At 40.6% G+C, this 21082-nt stretch overlaps 2 protein-coding genes across 2 annotated transcripts in view; one reads left to right on the forward strand and one right to left on the reverse strand.

The window, feature by feature from the left end:
* Positions 1 to 21082, reverse strand: part of LOC142353214 (uncharacterized) — a 712302-nt gene that overhangs the window by 84335 nt on the left and 606885 nt on the right. Inside the window, exon 11 of the mRNA XM_075405443.1 lies at positions 1038 to 1342. Within this exon, the coding sequence (XP_075261558.1) occupies positions 1038 to 1342 (305 nt within the window). The remainder of the gene's footprint in view (positions 1 to 1037; positions 1343 to 21082) is intronic.
* Positions 1 to 21082, forward strand: part of LOC142353212 (uncharacterized) — a 276576-nt gene that overhangs the window by 35714 nt on the left and 219780 nt on the right. The window lies entirely within an intron of this gene.

The raw sequence follows: 21082 nt of genomic DNA on the forward strand, positions 1-21082 counted from the left end.
TAGAAAAAAAATCCAATCCAAAAAAATTGAAAAAAAAAGTATGAAAAGGAATGAACTATGATTGGATTGGGAAAATCATTTAGACCAAAAATCTGATCCAAAAAATTGAAAAAACAGTAAAAATCAAGCACAAATTGAAAAAAACTATAAAAACTTAATGATTTGTTTTAATAGTACAAGAAACATAACGCCGAATAAGGTTCCTTTGCAATTAGAGCAATGCAAATCTTTCAATTTTTGTGTCATTTTTCCTAAGAAAAAAATGATTTATACCAACAAAACTTTAATTAATTGGTATCTGAAGATTCCTTAAGGAACAAGCTGCTATTCAAATCCCACTAAAAGCAGCAAAACAAAAAAAAACAGGTAAAAAATCATTAAATTTCGTCTAAAAATCAGCAAAACTGATCAGAAACCTCCTAATTAGCATTAAAAATCAATTTAACTACTTGAAACCCTAAATCCTATCAAAACAAGCCTGAAACTAATACAATATCATAATCAAACCTCATAACCATCAAAAGTTGCAAAAAACTGCTTTTAAAAGCCGCACGTGAACAAAAAAAATTTCGCTCGCTTGGAGAAAATTTTTTCACATCAATTTCTCGCTCTCTCAAAAACAGCGGTATGAAAAAAAAACCCATTCTCTTTTCGCTCCGCTCTTCACTTTTGTTCAGCGCCAAAATCACTCTAAATTTTTTCACGCGTTTCATTTCTCGCTTCAAAAATCACTCCAATAAAATTGATTTTTAAAAAAAAGACTTCTCCAATACAGCGCCCCAAAAGAATTCAAATTCTTTGAATTGTAAAAAAAATAGGAGCGCTATAATAGCCGGCTGATAAGATGAGGGCGGCTATTAATTATATGAATGTTCAATCAACAGAACAGTCCTATCTGAAAGCTCTTACAGCGGAGCACGGCTGTGAATTCTGCGTGAGAACAGTAGCAAAAGTACTGGACTATTGCGGTGTTTTAAGTGATCCTCTAGCTTTCGGAGAAGAGTGCTAAATACGAGATAAATAGCAGGAATACTCACAACAGCAGCACCAACTCCCAAGTAGCAAAACCCTCTTCCTCCACAGGGCAGCACCATTCCATATCCTGATAAGGACCATCTTTAACACAATCAGCAAACTTGAAACCCTCTGGGCATTTGTCAGTGCACGTAATGTCCATATGATTCATGAGATCATTGGTGAGAGCGGCAGTCGGGGTGCTATACTTCTCATCCATGTCAAAGCGTGTTCCATTTACGTAGAACATGGCAGCTAGTCCTTTATCGCATCTTGTGGCGCAGTCTTTTATTGTAAAAGGGTCTGCAGGAAGGTAACCCATGTAGATCTAGATCAAAATGAACAAAATGCATGCGATTCAGAGAAACGAGCCCAAAACAACCCACTTACATAGAACAAATTAATTCCAACCGACAGTAATGTGTATATTGAGCTACAGGAACGGAGAGGAGAATCGTATTTACAAAACGTGAAGAAATTGGTTTAAAAAATCACATTTCGTACATACGATTCTCCCCTCCGATGTTCCTGTAGCTCAATATACACATTACTACCGACTGCACAAAAATCGCATAAAACCAGTAGGACTAAAATGATTGATACAAATTTTGTCCGAAAGCAGCTTCAACAATTAAAAGCATTTCACACAGGCTAAGAGGTTTGATAATTATTATCCTTCTAGTACGGGTTTTAATCAAGATTTTGCTAAGTTTTTCCAAGTGCGGGTACGAGGTAAAAACGTTCTGATTTCTGCTTAGTTAATTTCTAAATTAATAGGGGTGCTTAATACAAGCGACTGAACGGAGGTGTGGTAGCGTTAAGAACAAATTATACAATATTACTGCGTGTACTTTTTTTCCATTTTCTATTTTTATCAACCAATCAAAAGCTAAAGCGTGATACTACGGCTCTCTAAAAAAGGCGGACGCCGGGGAGCAAACCCGGGACCTCCTGTTACAAAAGAAAAAGGTAAAGTGTACTGCGCTACGGGTGCTCTATAGGTCAAGTTTTTGGGTAAGAACATGCAGTGAGCAATTCATCATACAAATGCAATTTAAGTTTTGTTTTGCATAGTTTCTGTTTTTTTTTGTTTCCAACTGTTTCTTAGAGTTCGTTTTGGAATCCCCAATTTCTTTTTTCTGTCTCATTGGTTTCAGTGGGGGTTCTTTAGCTTGTACTATGCGTCTAGTTGGTGCCTTTCATCTCTTCTTCGGAGGGCTTTTGAAAATCATTGTTTCGCTTGAATGGAAAGAGAAATTGCTTAGTTGAATTATCATATTTGGTGGATTGGTAAAATAAAGAGACGGATTGTGGGAAAATGCTGTTGTGGTATTGGCGCCGTGCCATTCAATTTCATATTTAAAATGATTGATGTACTGCATCATAATTGAGCTTTGATGGAGCTTTGAAAGGGCTTTGTTTATAAAAGGGGATTAATAATATTAAAGATTACTTCATTGGAACAATTAAATCAAAATTTTAAGCACCACAAAGATGAAGTTGGGCTTACGTGAGCAGGTGAAGGAATTCAAGGAATGTTTTGGCGGGAGAAAATGGGAGCACTGGGTTGTGCGGAAGTGCCAACAGTCCATGGTTCTGGCGTCAAGACATGGGCGGGCTTGCGTCGGAAGATTACTCAATTGTATGGCGAAGGGTCGGTTTTAGCGAATGGCTGAAAAAACCCATCGGCAGTTTTGAACGAGGAACTGCTGACTTTCAATGGTGGGATCCTGGAGAAGTTGGAAAGCAGCCAAAGTGCAAGTGAGGGTTGTAATGTACTGGTTGGCATGCCAACATTAAATGGACCAGAACGTTTGCAAGAACTGTCTCCGTATTCTGGTCTCTCGATGTCCAGCGGGTGGACGTTTTCAATTGGTGATTATTCAGAATCCGAATTTCCCAAAGGGTTTCATTTGAAGATACAGGATGCGATCTTCCAATGGAACGAGTGGTGGACGCGGTCACATATCGAAATTGGTGGTGATGCGAGCGGTTCCAAGACACCGCTCGGTGACAAAATCTTCCTCATTTGAAGGAGCGGCAATCCTTTTCCGCCTCTGGAAAAGATCATCTCTACACCCGAGTTCTTCATGAGGACGATTAGACGGGGCCCCAAAAGTGTTGGGTTCCTAGATGGAGATATTTGGTTTTATATACCATCTCGCAATAACTTGTTGTGTCAGCCATCTGTGTTGTCATGCTCTGACGACTACGGACCCTTCTCTCGTTACTACTTGGGAGTCTATTGACGAGACCGATGGCGACGTTGCAAGAAGAACCCTCGCATATTATGCCATCGGTGAGAGAAAAGGCACTGTGTCTTGTCCGTTGTCCGAGGGAGGAGTCTCCGCTGCTGTTTTGTGGACAGAGGAACGCCACCACACTGATGTCGCTGGACACGTGCTGTCGCTTGCTTCGACAGGGGCAGTGAGCGTGTCGAAGCGGAAAAAGACCACTCGCAATCGATGGGGTGGGAAACGTGAGATTTGATTGTTTTTTTGTTTGTTTTAAAATTGGAAGTTTGAATCAGCGGAGATTAGCTATTGTCGTCTGGGGACGAAGGGGAAAGCTCTTGTCAGAAATACTTTGGATATCGGTTTCGTAAACAGGGCCACTGGGAGAAAAAACTTCGATATCACTTTCGTTTTGCGTAAATTCGTCATCAGCGGGATTGTTCAATGACGAAGAGGGTGAGAGGCTTTCAATGTTTTGTTGAAAGAACCTCACTGGTGTAAAGTCATCCTCAGCGATAAAATTTGACATCAAACTCATCCATGCTGGTTAGGATTCGGTCAGTGATTGGGATTATTGTGGTAGATGGAATATTATTTTGTAAGGTCGGGTGAAGTAATTGTAGTTGTAAAAAGGCTTCTTGTTCAACATAGAAAGTTACTTGGTAGCTGTTGATATAAAAATGTATGTTATCAAAAGTTGTATATATCTTTGCCTCTAATCTTTGGCTATGGAGAAATGAGAACTGACGGGGTTCATAATTTCTCATAATTGCACAGTTGAAATTTAAAGACGAGTTGCATAATTCGTATGCAATATTCATTTGCTTTTATTACAAATGCTTGATTTTAGGAAAACTGTTTTTATTGGCTCAGGTGTCAGGTGATGAAAGTCGTGCAAAGCGCATAAAAACGGTGACGGGATAAATCTATTTGTCGTAGCACCATATTAATAATGTTTATGCTGTCGTTTTGACCGAAAGGGATGTTTTTAAGAGGTTGTTGGTGGTATTGTAATCACGTGGTTGTACAAGTCCTAGGCAGTTTCGGTTGGTTAGATTTTGTTTTGTTCCTGTGCTGACGTCAATCGAAGGCGTTCGTAAAAATGCAAGTAACGTGCTCTTACGGCCGCGTATTGTTAGTTGGTTTTTCCAAATGTTAATCTCTACACTGGCTTTTATCAATTATTACATCAGCGTTGTTCATTATTCAGCAATTAAAATTTATGATTCCGAGAAAAGCAGGTAGGGAGCAAGCCCCTGCCTCAGCTTGAGAGGTTCAAAGGGGGGTGGGGTTGCTCAGACTATTCCGATCGCTCGATTACATGTAGAAAAAATATTTCTCGCAAAATCATTTCTCAGCTATGTAGTTTTGTACTTTTTGTTCTGTTGGCTGTATATATGTAATTTTTTTTTGAAATTTGTTGGATCTGTGTGCTGTAATGACGTTCCACACAGTCGTCTAGGCCTCATCTCTCTTTTTTCCTGGATGTATTGTGCTGATTGAAATGTTCTTTTTTTGTCTTTCCTCCTAGATAACTATCTGATCTTCATTTTTGGGGTTTTTCTTGGTAGTGTGTGCTGGGTGTGTAGGTACTTGAGATTTTTTTTGGGAAAAGGCCCGGGGCCAACTGCGCTTTATTCTTTTTTTTCAAAGCCGTATTTTTGGGCTTAAATATGAAGGCCGTATCTGTCCTAGTTTTCAACAAATCGATGTTTAAAGTTGACCATTTTAAAACACTTAGAATTTTTTTTCAAATTTTCGCCCACAAAAAACATCTGTGGACTTCCTCGTTTTTTTCCTCGATATATTTTTTTTATTTTTTAAAATTTTTGTTTATGTTGCTGATCAAGCAATGCCGAGTTCCATAGTTCGTAGATGGTATGCTCCATAATGTGATATGGCTGGTTGTTCTGGGAGTGAGTGTAGAGGGGTTGTGATGGAGCAGCCGGGAAAGCGGGTCAATTAACATGTTCGATTGTTTTATTTTTTTCTTCGTTTTGTCGCAGTCGTCGAATGTAGTAACGGAGGAAAATTCACGGCGACCGCTGTTCTTCGTTTGAGTCTTGCTCTGTTTGGTTTTCAAATTCATTTTTAATCTCAAGAGGAAGCACTAATGAACATTTGTGTAGCGGATGTTCTGGATGTTCTTGTAATTATTCATTATCTTTGATTGCGACTACCTTTGTCTGGATAATACGTTCTTCCGTTTTCAATTAATTTGAGTTCTGGCTGAATTTGTGAAATTGGATTTGGGCTTCTGATCGTGACGAAAAGTTTGGTACTTCATCCTATTTTGTCCTCGTAACTGTTTTCCGCATCCTGAAGTGATGATGCGAACCCGTTATCCAGGGTGCTCAGTTCTGGCCAGCGGATTGCTGCCGTTCCCAGCGCTTTCGATGATCGCGTAGTCATCGTGCGAAGATGTGATTAACCAACGACCAAAGCCGAGATTCCGCGCTTTTTCAGTCTGTGGCAACTCTATTACATCCAAGTGGCAGCATAACAATGCAAGTAGCTCATCGTCGTGGTAAAGTAATGCAGCCATGCATGACTTGTGAGTCTGCTTAGTTGGGATGGCTTTTGTGCATATCGCATTTTTTCGAGACACAATACAATTTGCGAGCTTGTCTTCATCGGTGAACGCTAGTTCCTCTCCGTCATCAGAGACGATTATATACTTGGCTTCCAAACGCCAAACTAGTGCTTTTCCTGTGTCTCCATCAGGCATTGGGATGGAAATTGCATGTAAGATGTTTATCGCTGTGCTTTTTGAGGCCATGGGGATGTCCAGTGTTAGAATAAGCCCCGAGTCGATTGCCTAAACTAGAGTTACTAACTTGGTTTCAGAGTATGAGAGGATCTCCTGATAACCGGTCCTCTAGTTCATTTTGCTGCAGATGAACAATAGTAAGAAATTCGTTGAGTTGAGCACGTGGTACCAATTACATTGGTAGTAGTTGGTTCAGAAGTGGAGTCAAAGCATTGAGGATATTATTCCGAAACGTGTATAAGGCTGCACGGTATGTTTTCATGTTTGCCAAAATTGCTTGTAAAAAATTGCTGAGGACCCAGCTGTGTTGGTTGATTTGCTCTCGAACATACAGATATTGTACGCAGTTCCGCATGTGATGTACATTCTGTCGCAGAGCCTTTAATTGGCTCTCTGCAGTGCAAGTTCCCAATTACGGTTTTGTGTTTATTTCCTTTCGTACCGGACACATAAAATTTCTCTTTGTATTGTACAGTGGTCTCCTCCACGTGATCGGTCAAGTATTGAAGGTAGTTCATTGCTCGTTTTATATTTTCTTGATTACGTGCAACTCTCTGATCACATCCGCCAAAGACAGATTTTATGAAGCAAAGCAGTTTATCACCAGCGCAAATTCCATTTTCTAGAACAGCTGCAGCTGCGGCTCCTCGCGGTTGTCGTTGAAAGTTTTAAACTTGTTTGACTGTTTGCCCTTAGTAAGGTGTTCATTTAAGACGAAAGTTTTCAATGTCTTCTTGGGCTCGTTGGTTTTCCAACATCGTTTGCTGGGCTATCCAGTAGAGTCCAGCTGTTGAATCCGTCATGTTGGTAACGTTCAATGGGCATCCATAATTTTTGGAATTCCACATTTTTTAACTTCCCTGGTCACGTTTACAAGTTTCTCTTCGACTATTTTGTTGTATTTGGGGTAAAGGACGAGGATTTCCGTTTTGACAAACATTTCCGTCAGGAGAATTTTTTGATGAAGGTTGAAGAGAACTCCATCTTTTGTAGCCACCGTGGGTTGATTTGGAGTAGCTTTGTGGTAACTCAGGAGTATTGCAAGAACTATGCAAAGTACCATTTTTTGTCTGGGTAGTTGATGTGAATTGTTAGGTAATCAAATAAATTGTTTTGCGCAAAAGAGAAGGGTTAAATTTTTTTTTATTTGCAGCAACTGATTTTGAATAGCATAAATTGTACAAATGAAATCGTTGGTGATAGGCTTCTGTACTTTTTCTGGGCCAATCACATTTTTTCCTTACTAATTTTAGTTTTGTGACCCTTCGAATGCAAATTTTTGATGAAGATTTCCGTTGATCTCTCGACGGTGAATGGTTAGTGGTAAAACTCGTCTTCGTTGATTTATTATTGGTCCAATATCACGGAGTTTTCTTTGAGAAACTCTTTGTGGAACGGGTGATGAGGTTCTCGGCAAATGGGTGTCTTCTGGTAAAGTGAATTCAAGCTCGTCGGTCGAAGAGCTGTTATTTGGGTCCTGTGAGTGATTTTGATTAGAACAGTGACTGTAGCTTTGTTCGCCGTCAATTGTTAAATTTTCTGGTGGATTTGGGTCGCCATTTGGGAAGTCTGTTGTGTAATCTCCGTATTCGTTACGAGAGTAGTGGGTGTTGCTGACTATAGGTGTGTAGTTGGGGTCAAATGAGATGTCCCAGTCCTGCCCCAAATTATGGTTACTCATGTTGATTGTATCCTGGAGGATGTCTGTGTCGGCGTTTGATTGATTTTCTGTTTCATCCGAGTCGTCGTTTTCCTCCTCAATTTGGAGTTCAGGTTCTGTGTAAGGGTCGAGTGGAAAATAGGTGATCACCGTAACCGCTGGTTCTTCCTCTTGTTTTGGATGTACTTTATTACAGACTGAGTTATCGCGTGCTAACGACAGGTGGTCCCCTCTGCGTAGGTTGCTCCAAAGCGCGCGTCCGTTTGAAGGAAATTACTTTGTCCTGAGAAAATGTAGTTTCCGGTGTCAATTGATTCTGGGGTCTCAGTACGTGCGAGTGGAACGGATCCTGGAACGAAAAACGCTTCCTGGTCAGAGATTGGTTCGTGGTTCATATGTTCAATCGTTTTGGGAGCTGCTTGTTGTGAGAAGTTTAAACATTAGAGTTAAAGGAAACTGCTCTGGTATCAGGGTAGTTCTAGTTAGAACAATGCCATTCTGATTTATGTGCATATGAACTTGGTTGGCAATTAGTTGCGGTTCTCGTTCCTCCTCGGGAATTGTGGGGTCGTCTTCAAACTCACTGAGATCAATCTTTTTAAGTCTTCGAATTCGTATTGTGGCTTAATCGGTCTGAGTCTCATTCGATGCACGCATTGAGTGCAGTTTGTAGTGACTTTTCTGACAACTGGCGTTTGTGAGAACTTTTTCTACTGTGTATAGAGATATCCATCTCGTCTGTTGTTTGTTCATTGTGGCAGTTTGCGGGCTGCACTCGGGGTCTAGTACTAGACAGTGCTGATGAAGTTTAAGTGGAGTCGTGTTTGCTTTTCTGTGGTAGTACTTATATTTGAGATATGAGGCTATGAGGTTCTCTTTAACGCTTACAAGGAGTTCTGTAGTTTTGTCTGGTAATTCGTTGACACTGTCGTGCTTGGGGTTACTCTCCAATAGTTTGATGTTCTGGAACCTTAGATCAAGGGGTTTACTGGGTTCTTCCGTGAAACACATCAGATGGTGTGCATCCTAGAGCGGGTCATACGTTGTGTTGTGTAAAAAAAACTGCTATGTAGAGGTAGTGATGCCAGTCTGTTGAACATTGGTTTTCGTTTATTCGTTGTATTTGTTTCAGAGGCGCATGATTCCTTTCCAGTAGCCCTATCGTTTGTGCGCGTTTGAGTTTGCAGTGTTTCAGTTGTATTTCGAGTAGGTTTGCCAATTCACTCATTAGTTCAGATTTGAATGCGGTACCCCGGTCACAAATGAGTGTCGTAGGAATATTGAAGTCAGTGCTCTTACTACCAAGTCGGCGTCACCTTTCATTAGGGGAACAGCGAACAGATAATGCGAGAACACGTCAATGCCAGATAAAAAATGTATAGAGTGATGAGTGCATTTTGCCTACAAGGTAAATCAACATTACATCTGCTGGGAAGTTCTGCTTTGAGGACAATGATTGGAGAGGTGGTTTGAGCGATGCTGTTGTTGGATGGCTCTGCAGCAGGTTAAGCAGTTTTGAATGCACTCTGTAAGTGTTTCTGTAAAATTTGGAAAGTAGAAGCGCTTCCGGAACTCGAAAATTATTCCTTTGTGACCGCCCCATGGGCTGTTATAAATTCGGTACAGTACCTCCTGTTGTAGCTGCTTGGGGACAGTATTGTTGGGTGAAGTTAATCCCCGTGTGGTCAAAAAATTTTCTGTATAGTACGCCGAGAGATATTGGCTGGAAGTTGGTCGTCCGCGTTCAAACCAGTTGATTACCCTTTCGAAACCGTGGTCCTTCTGTTGCTCTGAGAGTAGCTTCAGTGGGCCGTGAGTTGTGAAATGGTCTAGTGGGTTATGCATTTGCAATGATGCAATATGATTTGCAAGGAGTTGCATTAGTACGTCAGCGTCAATAGTTTGCTTTTCTGCGCTGCTTGGTTGTGTTGTTAGGTTTTCTTTTGTTATTTTAGGAAGCAAAAGTTTTCCCTCCAGAAGCGTGAGAGAATTATCTGGGGTGTCTGATTCAATGTCAACCTCGATCTCAAGCATTTGGATATTTGATATTATTCGTAGCTTAAGTTTCTCATTGGGGTTTATGTGTCTTCGTGAGAGATAGTCGGCTGCAAGGTTTGCTTATCCGGGTATTTGTCCTAGAATTATGTCAAAACTGAGAACGTGGTCCAATGCGTTACAGAGAGTGGGTGGTATTATTTTTGTTCGAAAAAATCTAGTGACAGATCTGTTGTCGGTTAGAATGAGGACAGGGTTTCTGTATCCCCAAATTATGTTTCCAAATGTGTCAAGGGCAAAATGAAACGGCTAAGAAATGTTTTGCATAGATGAAAAGCTTAAGTTGATTTTGTTGAAACATTTTTGATCCGAACGTAACAGGAACGTAAAATTCTGTTTCGTCATTCATGTCTTTGACTGTTTAGTCTTCTATCATTAGGTCATACCCAGAGGCGTAGAACGATGCATCCGCCATAATGACATATTGTTGGTCCGTTTTTGGCAATCAAGGTAAAATGTTAGATGCATTTTTAATGTAATTTGTTTTTTTGCGCAGCATTAATTTGTGTTCTTCCTCGATTTCAAAATTGGCTTCCTTCTTTAGAAATTTGTAAAAAGGTAGCAACTTTTCAGATAGCTCGGGCATGAAGCCTTTGTAAAATTGATAGAACCCAATTATTCGTTTTACTTGTTCAGTTGTTTTTGGCATCAGGAAATTTTCGAGTTTTTGTGATACGGATGTTGGGCCTTCTAAAGTTATTGTGTTCCCTAGACACTGTATTTTCCGCCGTCCGAACTGACATTTGTCGGTCGCGAGTTTCAATCCTGATTCAAGAATGCATGAGAAAACGGCTCTAAGTTCATCTATCATGTCTGCGTCATATGCACCAATGCCAATATCATCTACATATTGGAAGCATTTGTCAGCGGTAATTACGGGGTCCAAGTTTTGGCACATGAAGGAGCTGAAGGTGCGTATGTTCTTGAGTCAAAGCTGAATGCGAGAAGTTGGTCTGATTTATCGTCTGCCATTGCGAGCGAAAAGTTTCCGTGGCTTCCGTCCATTAAACAGAAGATTTTCTTTCCTGCGAGATGAGAGCCAGCATCTGCTAGTGTTGCTATTGGGAAATTGTTGTAGTTGTCATTTCGTATCAAATGGTTTTTTTCCAGACGTCAACAAGTATCCGTAGCTTCCCGTTTGGATTTCGCTTTGCAAAAATTGGCGATTAGTAGCGACTGAATAATGAGGTGGTGATCACTCCGTAGTATTGTAGCCGTGCTAGTTCTACGAGCCAGTCGTCTTTCAAGTGTATGGAGATTCTTGGTGTTTTCGAGTATACTGGTCTGTCAGTGTCTGTAGTCAGTTTCACAGATAACTTGTGCGTATACCCAATGTTTAGTCGGTGTCTGGTGAAGATGTCCTTGAAATTCACGAGAAATGATTCGATACACTTCTTATCGGCTTCAGTGAGTACGCTGTCTGTGAAGGCCGAGCATTAATAATTTCCTCAAACATTCATTCCATTAAAACAATTTTATGTCGACATATTTTGTTTCTAAATTTAATACATTTTAAACGGGTAGAAAGAGCCCCCGATTGTGCGAGCAGGCTGACCAGGTTAAAGTCTCTACAAAACAAGGTAACTAAAACTGTTAAAAACTAAAATTGCGGTTTACACCTGGTAACAACAGTGTTAGTTTGACTTTTCTAAAAAATCACAGCTGCTGCCACTTATACAGAAGTGAAGTGAAAGTACTAAGCCTCGTGAAATTCCGCATAGGTCTGATTCCACACACTTCAAAGCTTAACAAAAGTAAGCGTGTGTGTCGCAGATTGCTGCGAAGAATCAGATAATTATGCCTGAGCTTTGTTGTGATAATAGAAACCGGGTTCAGTTTTTGTGGAAAAACGGGAGCTCTAGCTTGAGCAGAACACCAGTGATTTTAGTCTAGGTCAGGTTGGCTGTGAAAGAACTACGAAAACTATTTGCGCAACAAAATCCAGTCTGCGTAACCATTCAATCTCACTTGAGCATTAAAATACTGTCTTGCTAACGTAAAACTTCAAAATTATCTTTTCATCGATTTGTTCTTGAAAGTTTGAGTCACTTGAGAGAAATGAAATTAAAGATCCTCTAATAGCTGAAAATTAGGGTGACAAAACCCTAGATGCTACGTCGTCTCTATGGCATCGACCCCAGTGACTAACGACGGACCTCTATTTTGACCAACAATTTAAGTCCGCTTACGGCAAAAGACGAGTTCTCTGTGAATTTTGTTCTATTCTGAAATCGAATGTACCCCCTTAGAGTCGTTTATAAACATAAACAGTGAGCAAGCTTTAGGGACACAAATTTTGGTTTGAATAGCACCAACTTGAATTAATGAGTTAATAACCAGAACCCTGAAAAATTATTTGAATATTTAATTGGAAATTACTGAGTAGTTCCAGCAATTGAATTTATTATTCAGCAAAGCCGAACTACTATTTTATTTGGAATAATAAAGCAACGTTTAATGCAACGGAAATTTACAGAAAAGTGGATGAAAAATTACAAAAGCGAACTGCACAACTCAGTGTCCCGACAGCTTGTAAACCGCTAATAACGAACTGGGCGGTATAAAACTTTCCTTGTCATTGATAGGAAAGTAGCCGCTACATTTGATCCGCCGACCCGGACAGCGGAATACAAACCGCTGTGTAATCTCGAACAAAACTAAAGGCCAACGAGGCAATTCGAGTTGCACAGTCAAAAGATGTTGAGGTGCCAACTTCGCCGAAAACAAAACCACGGGACAGAAAAACGTCAAACTGCGTCGTCAAAGTAAACAAATTGTGACTCAGTCACGTAGTCACAGCAACCTCGAGAGACAAATCAAACACTGCATAAAACAGATTTAGCTGACGAAGAAAGCTATGAACTGATCAAAAATGGGGATCGGCCTAGCAAAGTTAAAACAGTATATAACAAAATTTTACAATTGGATATTAGCCTCGATAAGCTACTTGACATGAGGGGTGATATCTTTAACAATTTGGGATTCTACCGACAACACAAAATCCGACAACGCGAATTTTTCATCAAATTAGAAACCGATTTGTTGCCATATATCCACGGCCAGACAAGCATGGCGGATCAGCAGAATCAGACCCCTCTCCAAAGCAGGGCTGCAGAGCCAAATGATAAAGCTGCAAGATATATGGGAGAAACTTCCCAAGAATCAGTTAGGAATCAGCAACAAAGAAAACCAGGACAACGAGTCCAAAGCGTCGTCCGATAAAAGAGGGCAAAGAAAGCAGAGAAGTTTGCAGCTCTAGACAAAGAATTTAACACCAAAATGCGTCTGAGAAAAATTGAATATGAAATGAAGCAAAGGCAGCTTGAGATGTAACTGCACCGCTTGGAAGAAGGTGCGCTCAAATTGCAATACGAAAATGAAGCACTTGATGCCCGAGATTCTGGTTCTGATGATGGTGCCCCGCCGAGCATAAGAAGCCAATCGCCTTTCAATTGGAAAAGTCCAAGGAGCAAGGACGTCTTCGGCTGGCTCGACCAATCAGATAAGTTTGCACACTTTCAAGCCTGTAGTTTGGATCATACAAAGAGCGGTCACGACAACTATCGAGTCAGTATCATTCGAGAAAGCTTACTTAAATCCAGATCTCCTAGCGGCGATCGTTTCAAACTCATTCGTTTACCGGACAGGTTTGAGCGCGATGTACCGATCAGTAGTAGTCAGCTGCCAAAATTGAAGTTAAACTCTTTTGACGGAAATCCACTCGAGTGGCCGGAATGGTCGAACATGTTTGTAACAACCGCTCATAACCGTGCCATACCTATCAACAGGTAACCCAAAGGCATGATTCAAAAGCTTTAGTCAGTTATTCAACAACCATCAGTAACATAGTCAGTGTTCTCAAGCACTTCAAATATGAAGGTGACTTGCGATCTAGTGCAACACTGCAAATCGGGATTGAAAAGTTGCCACCTAATCTGAAGGAGAAATGGTGCTTCTATGTAGAGGAAACCAATGAGGACCGACCAGATCTCTGTCTCCCAGAGAACTGGTTATTAAGAATCTCATTCGTTTACGAAGGCATGTCACGGACACCAAGGGGAACGTAAGAGGATCATCGACGAAATGCGAATAAAACCAAGCAGTTCTCTAAATCCTCGAATTTTAATGCCAGTTCAAACATAAAGGAAGCGCAGGCAACGAAAAGCGGTCACTGCTCATTAGCGGATGGAAAGCAATAAAATTTAGAAATGTCCTTTATTTAAGAACATCCACGTGAATCATCGTTATGCAGCTTTAAGGAAGCAACGCTTATGTTACGGATGTCTGGGAAAAGGAAATGCAATCAAAGATTGTAAAGTCAACGCTTGTGGTATAAAGTGATGTACCATGAAGCATAACCAATTGCTTAACTCAGAAAATCAAACGGACGAGGGCAATCACCCAGTCAACGTAAGCGCAGCAAAAATCAGTCACAGTAACGAAGTTACGCGCTTTCTTCAGACAGTTCCAGTCTCGAATCATAGTGACAGCAACAGGTTAAACACATGAGCTTTCCTCGATAGTGGATCAACGGTATCATTCATTGATCAAAGCGTTAATGAGAAGTTGCGAGCCAAGGGTACCGATGTTACACTTAACGTAGCCAGTATACACGGAACGAAAGATTTGAGGAAAGAAATAGTGTCCATAAAAATAAAGGGACCGCATTCAAAAGTACATTCGATAGAAGCGTTTGTACATCCGTCAATTTCCCAGTCGACTTGAAATCAATCAGCAACACGAAGCATGTCGAAGTGGAACCCCATACATAGGGATCTTCAGTGCTTGGACTAAAATGGACTGTTACTCACGATAGTCTTCAAGTCTGCCGAGGTATGAACAAGAAAATTGAAGCTCCTATAACCCAGAGGAAGAGTCTGTCACTGGTATCTTCTGTATTTGACCCGATCGAATTGTTTGCTCCGTTCAGCGTCACCATGAGACGACTTCTCAAAGGCATCTGGAATAAAAATGGTCAACATTGGGACAATCAAGTGGGCCTGTTGAGGAAGCAGAGTTCTTGGGGTGGAGGGAACAACTGCAAATTGTATCCGAAACAAGCATCCATAGAAGATAATTCAACAGAGAGAGGGATAAAACCGAACTTCATGTGTTTGTTGATGCATCTGAAGACACGAAGTGTGCGGTGGCCTATCTACGATCCCAACCTCAGGGATACTCAACCGAGTTAGCATTTGTAATTGGAAAATGCAGAGTAGCACCGATGAGGCATCTTTCAATACCACGACTGGAATTACAAGCAGCTGTCAAGGCAGTACGGTTAAGGAGCAGATAGTCAAGGAACACCAAATGAAGATACAATGCTCCAGTTTTTGGTCGGACTCAAAAACAGTACTGCTGAGGATACACAGCTCCCATCGTAAACAAGTGTTTGTGGCCAATCAAGTGGCTGAGATAATGAATACAACTAATGTTTCACAGTGGAGAAATGTGGGCGGTATCAACAAACCAGCGGACAATGGCACGAGAGCGATCAACATTAAAGAAGTCAGGAGGAGTGAGTGGCTCATTGGGCAGGCCTGATTAAAACGACCACAAAGCGAATGGCCAGAGCAAGTCACCTTGTCTTTGCCTCAGATGAAGAGAACATACCCTCATCAGTCTTCATGACACAGGCTGATGAAAAGAAAGCCGTTATTCATTGTAAACGATTCAGTAACTTTAACAGACTAGTAAATACAATGGCATACGTACGGCGGGCATTCAGCAAATACAAACCAGCAACATTTTCAGTAAGTGTTGAAAAAAAAGCAAAAGCAATCATCTTCAAGTTACAACAGCGAGAAGTTTGGTGAAGAGATGAAATCTCTCAAAGTTGAAAAAGCAATCCCAAAAAGCAGCAAAATTATAAAAATTCTCACGTTTCCTGGATGAGGAAGAACTTATTCGGGCCAAAGGCAGAATAGGTAAAAGTCATTTGGACTTCAACGCAAAACATCGAATATTGCTACATTGGAAACATCATGCAGTTGAATTGTTCTTGCAAAACGAGCACAAGAACAACCAACACGAAGGCACAGAGCATGTCAGGAACAATGTTCAGCAGAAGATATGGATACCCGAAAAGAGCTTAGATGCTTCAACCGCTTTTACAAATGTTGGAGTTGACTACTTTGGCCCTTTGACTGTAAAGATAGGGCGAAGAAACGAAAAGCGATGGTGTTGTCTGTTCATATGTCTAACTGTGAGAGCTGTGCACATAGAAGTGGTACCCAAATTAGGCACGGATAGCTGTCTCAATGCAATCATGCGATTAATTGCACGAAGAGGCAAACCCAGTACAGCAACAACGGGTCGTACAGCAACATCGAGTACGTTGATGCTTGGAACAAAGAATGGATCGAGTAACGTCTAATTCAGCAAGGCGTCAGATGGAAGTTCAACCCACTTGCAGCACCCCATTTTGGAGGGGTTTGGGAACGGTTGGTCAGAAGTTGCAAGAAAGCAATGTATGTAGTCTTGGGGAACAGATCAGTCACAGATGACGTTCTTTCAACTACGATGTGTATTGTGGAGCAAACATTGAATGCGAGACCATTGACTCCAGTACCATACCTATCACGCGCAGAAGAATTTGTCGATCATAGAAAGCTCTTTAGACAAACTCAAACATATGCAAATCTCATTTGGGACAGATTTCGAAACGATTATCTGCCAACGTTGAACAACCGGCAAAAGTGGCGATCTACAGCGAATGAAAACCTTCAAAAGGCGATCTCGTTTGGTCGATCGAAGACAGTGACAAGCGAGGATATTATAATCTGGGTCGGGTCACGGAGACCATCGAAGGGTCCACCGGAAGAGTCCAGCGAAATTTCGAACGAACAACGGACTTTACAAGAGACCAGTGGTGAAGCTCGCTCCTGTGTTACCAAACAGTAAAGATGTTTTCGTGATGGAAAACAGGGCCGGCGATGTGAAGGTCGGGCAATAATAATTTCCTCAAACATTCATTCCATTAAAACAAATTCATGTCGACATATTTTGTTTCTATATTTAATACATTTTCAAACGGGTAGAAAGAGCCCCCAATTGTGCGAGCAGGCTGACCAGGTTAAAGTCTCTACAAAACAAGGTCACTAAAACTGCTATAAACTAAAATTGCGGTTTACACCTGGTAACAACAGTGTTAGTTTGACTTTTCTAAAAAATCACAGCTGCTGCCACTTATACAGAAGTGAAGTGAAAGAACTAAGCCTCGTGAAATTCCGCATAGGTCTGATTCCACACACTTCAAAGCTTAACAAAAGTAAGCGTGTATGTCGCAGATTGCTGCGAAGAATCAGATAATTATACCTGAGCTTTGTTGTGATAATAGAAACCGGGTTCAGTTTTTGTGGAAAAACGGGAGCTCTAGCTTGAGCAGAACACCAGTGATTTTAGTCTAGGTCAGGATGGCTGTGAAAGAACTACGAAAACTATTTGCACAACAAAATCCAGTCTGCGTAACCATTCAATCTCACTTCAGCATTAAAATACTGTCTTGCTAACGTAAAACTTCAAAATTATCTTTTCATCGATTTGGTCCTGAAAGTTTGAGTCACTGGAGAGAAATCAAATTAAAGATCCTCTGATAGCTGAAAATTAGGGTGACAAAAACCTAGATGCTACGTCGTCTCTAAGGCATCGACCCCAGTGACTAACGAAGGACCTCTATTTTGACCAACAATCCAAGTCCGCTTACGGCAAAAGACGAGTTCTCTGTGAATTTTGTTCTATTCTGAAATCGAATGTACCCCCTTAGATTCGTTTATAAACATAAACAGTGAGCAAGCTTTAGGGACACAAATTTTGGTTTGAATAGCACCAACTTGAATTAATGAGTTAATAACCAGAACTCCGAAAAATTATTTGAATATTTAATTGGAAATTACTGAGTAGTTCCAGCAATTGAATTTATTATTCAGCAAAGCCGAACAATTATTTTATTTGGAATAATAAAGCAACGTTTAATGCAACGGAAATTTACAGAAAAGTGGATGAAAAGTTACAAAAGCGAACTGCACAACTCAGTGTCCCGACAGCTTGTAAACCGCTAATAACGAACTGGGCGTTATAAAACTTTCTTCGTCATTGATAAGAAAGCAGCCGTTACACTGTCCTTCCAGTCGAACGATGCCTCGAGTTGCGTGAATTTTATTAGTTTGTCGTAAATACGTTTTTCAACTCCCACTCGTAGTTGTGAGCTGCTGTGGGTTTCTGGAATGAGAAACCACAATTGATTTTTGTGCGTTATTGTTATATGATTGATCTTTCCTCTGGCAGCTTCATTGATCGACTATTCGATTTGTTTTAATCTCATGTTCTCGTTTTCAGTTTGAAATAGTTTTGGTTCTAGTGGTATTAGATATCGTGGCCGCTCCGGTGTAATAAGTGCAAATGTTGCAACGATTGAACCGTCTCTGACTTTAATTGGAACTTCTGTTGTGTTTATAGCAAACTGGGTAAGTATGTTGTTTTTTTATTTTGTCCAAATGGCTAGTGAGTGCGATACCAAGTTCTTTGAACTTTGTAGTTGGCTCAACGATGCCCATTTGTTCTGCTGTATTAATTTGCTCTTCTGGTCGTAATTGTAATTGCTGCTGTTCTCCGGGATGAAGGACGTATTCTTTTTGTTGTCTTCAGGGCAAATTTTTTCCTAGCATTCAGTCGTTTTTGCTTTCCTTTTCATCTCATTTTCATTGTATTCAACTGAAACGGGAATTCCAGCAAATGCAGTAGTCGATTGTGGGGGTCAAGGATAAATTTGTGTCTCTGGAAAAACAGTAGACCGAGTAGTGTGGAAGACAGATTTTCAAAAATTAAAAATTCATCCAATGTTATATGTCCAATTTTGAAATTGAGTTTAACAGTGAAGAGTATCGGCGATTGGTGTAAGAATGCTTTCGCAACACTAATATTTCCATGTTGGTTATACTTTTTAATTTTTTGAAAATGCTTTTGTGACATCGCACTGCTGAACGCTCCTGTATCAGCGATAGCTTTGATAAACAATGGATTCCAATGGTAAAGGTACAAGAAAAACATTCTCTCTAAAAGTTGATGTAAGATTATCTAGGTTTTGTGGAAAAGCATGGAGGTTATTTGTTTTTTGGTTGAAAGGCATGTTTCCATCTCGTTATGCTGGTTGTCATTGAGGACAATCTCGGGCAGTGTGAAGATTGCTGGCAAATGTCCGACAGAATGTTTGCAATGGCGTGGGGATCTTTCTCTGCTAATGTTAAACAGTCTGTTCGTTCCTATTATAAAAGCTCCGGTTTCTTGAGAAGCTTCCTCGGTTTTGTCACCTATATGATCCTCGTCCTCGGCCTCTTTGGTATGGGTACTGCTCGCGTTCGGTGTTTTGTCGGTTTTCAAAGTTGTCGTGGCCTGCTTTGCGTACTGTTATTTCTCTACGTTATTTCTCTACCGTAGTTGTTGAACTTTGGCTGGCGTACTGTTATGTGTGGCTGTTTTGCTACTGTTATTTCTCTAAGTTATTTCTCTACCGTAGTTGTTGAAGTTTGGCTGGCTTGAGAATGCCGGAAATTTTAGGTTTTGTGATTGTGATTCTTGTATTGATGTGATTCCTGCAGCCATAATGTTGTCTAGAGCTTGGACAACTGCTGGGTTGCTTGATGCATTAAGTTCGTTGAATGCTGTGATGTGCGATGGTTCTGCGTGTATTTAGTCTATTCAAACTCTACTTTTGATTATTGTGCACAGCCCGTTGACTGCAATATTGTCATTTTCTTTCAGAAGAACTTTCGTGTACTTGAACAACATGCCTTGTATAAATTGCCCCCTGATTATTCGTTGTATTTCGTCTATGCCTGCGTCGTCATCGACTACTATTGCAGGATTTGCGAGCCGTCGTAGGTCGGTGAGAAAGTCGTCAGGCTGTTCCTTTATGGGGTCAAACTTTCGTGACTGTAGGTCAAGCTCGAAATTTCTTCTTTGGTCTGCACCTGCATAGCAGTTGCGTAGTTCTTGTAGTGAGTTGTCCAGGTCGTTTCGAGTAGCTTCTGGCAGCCGGAAATAAAAGTTGAGTGCATTCCCATCAAGATGTAGGTAACGGTATCGTGCTCGTTTGTGATAGGCTTCAGGTATTCTTGATACGGCAATGCTGGCGCGAATCAGACCTTCAAATTGGTCCCAATTTTCATTTGGTAAACCAGAGAAATGTCGCAGGTCGACATGCGGAGGGCTGGGTTCTGCCATTGGTTTTGATTTGATTTCTTTTTTGTGTCCGAGAAAAGTTAAATCAAGAAATGTAGTAAGAAATTGTTCTGCGTAGTCTCTTTTCAGAAAACATTGGGTTTTTTTGATTGGTTACTTGAAGGAATTCACTGTTGTTTGGTTTAGATTTTGAGGCGCGATGTTGTAGAATCCAGTTTAATTCCATGTTAAGATGCTAAGTTGTACAATGGTTGTATTCTGGAAAAAAATGAATTGAACTTGTTCTGAGTTGTCGTCGAATGCGACGTTAAATTGAATGCCGGCGGGTGATGGCCATATAGTTTCTTCTCTTGCAATGCGGCTGTTTATAATTAGTAGCACTTTAATATGTGTCAGAATTCTAATTGAATCAAAGGGAGGGTCTTTGTTGTGTACAAGTATGTTGAGAGTTTATCTATGAAGAAAAAAAGTTCCAAACATCTATCGCCATGTGGCATTCCCCTATTCAGCATTTTGCTAAGTTTTTCCAAGTGCTGCGTACGAGGTAAAAACGTTCTGATTTCTGCTAAGTTAATTTCTAAATTAATAGGGGTGCTTAATACAAGCGACTGAACGGAGGTGTGGTAGCGTTAAGAGCTGAAATTATACAATTTTACTGCGTGTACTTTTTTTTCCATTTTCTATTTTTATCAACCAATCAAAAGCTAAAGCGTGATACTACGGCTCTCTAAAAAAAGGCGGAAGCCGGGGAGCAAACCCGGGACCTCCTGATACAAAACAAAAACGTATAGTGTACTGCGCTACGGGTGCTCTATAGGTCAAGTTTTTAGGTAAGAACATGCTGTGAGCAATTCATCATACAAATGCAAATTAAAGTTTTAATGAGTACGTTTCAACCAGTAATAATGAATCTAGATACTTTTGCTGAAAAAAATACATTAGCTCACATTGAGAAACGAGTGGGCTCAAGAACCCCAATTGAAAATTATGTGGATTGAAAATTATTTTTTAACGAATATTACCAGGTGTTTCGAAGACGAATGGTCTATAAATGCGGCGAGCAACTTCCAGTTTTTCCCTGAAACTTTGACCCTTTGGGCAAAATCACTTTTCAACGTCCTAAAATAATCAACAAGGAGACCTATAGATATTTTCAGACCTGTTTGCCAG

The sequence above is a fragment of the Convolutriloba macropyga genome, chromosome 14, assembly GCF_964194025.1.
Source record: "Convolutriloba macropyga chromosome 14, txConMacr16.3, whole genome shotgun sequence".
Taxonomy (NCBI): domain Eukaryota; kingdom Metazoa; phylum Xenacoelomorpha; order Acoela; family Convolutidae; genus Convolutriloba; species Convolutriloba macropyga.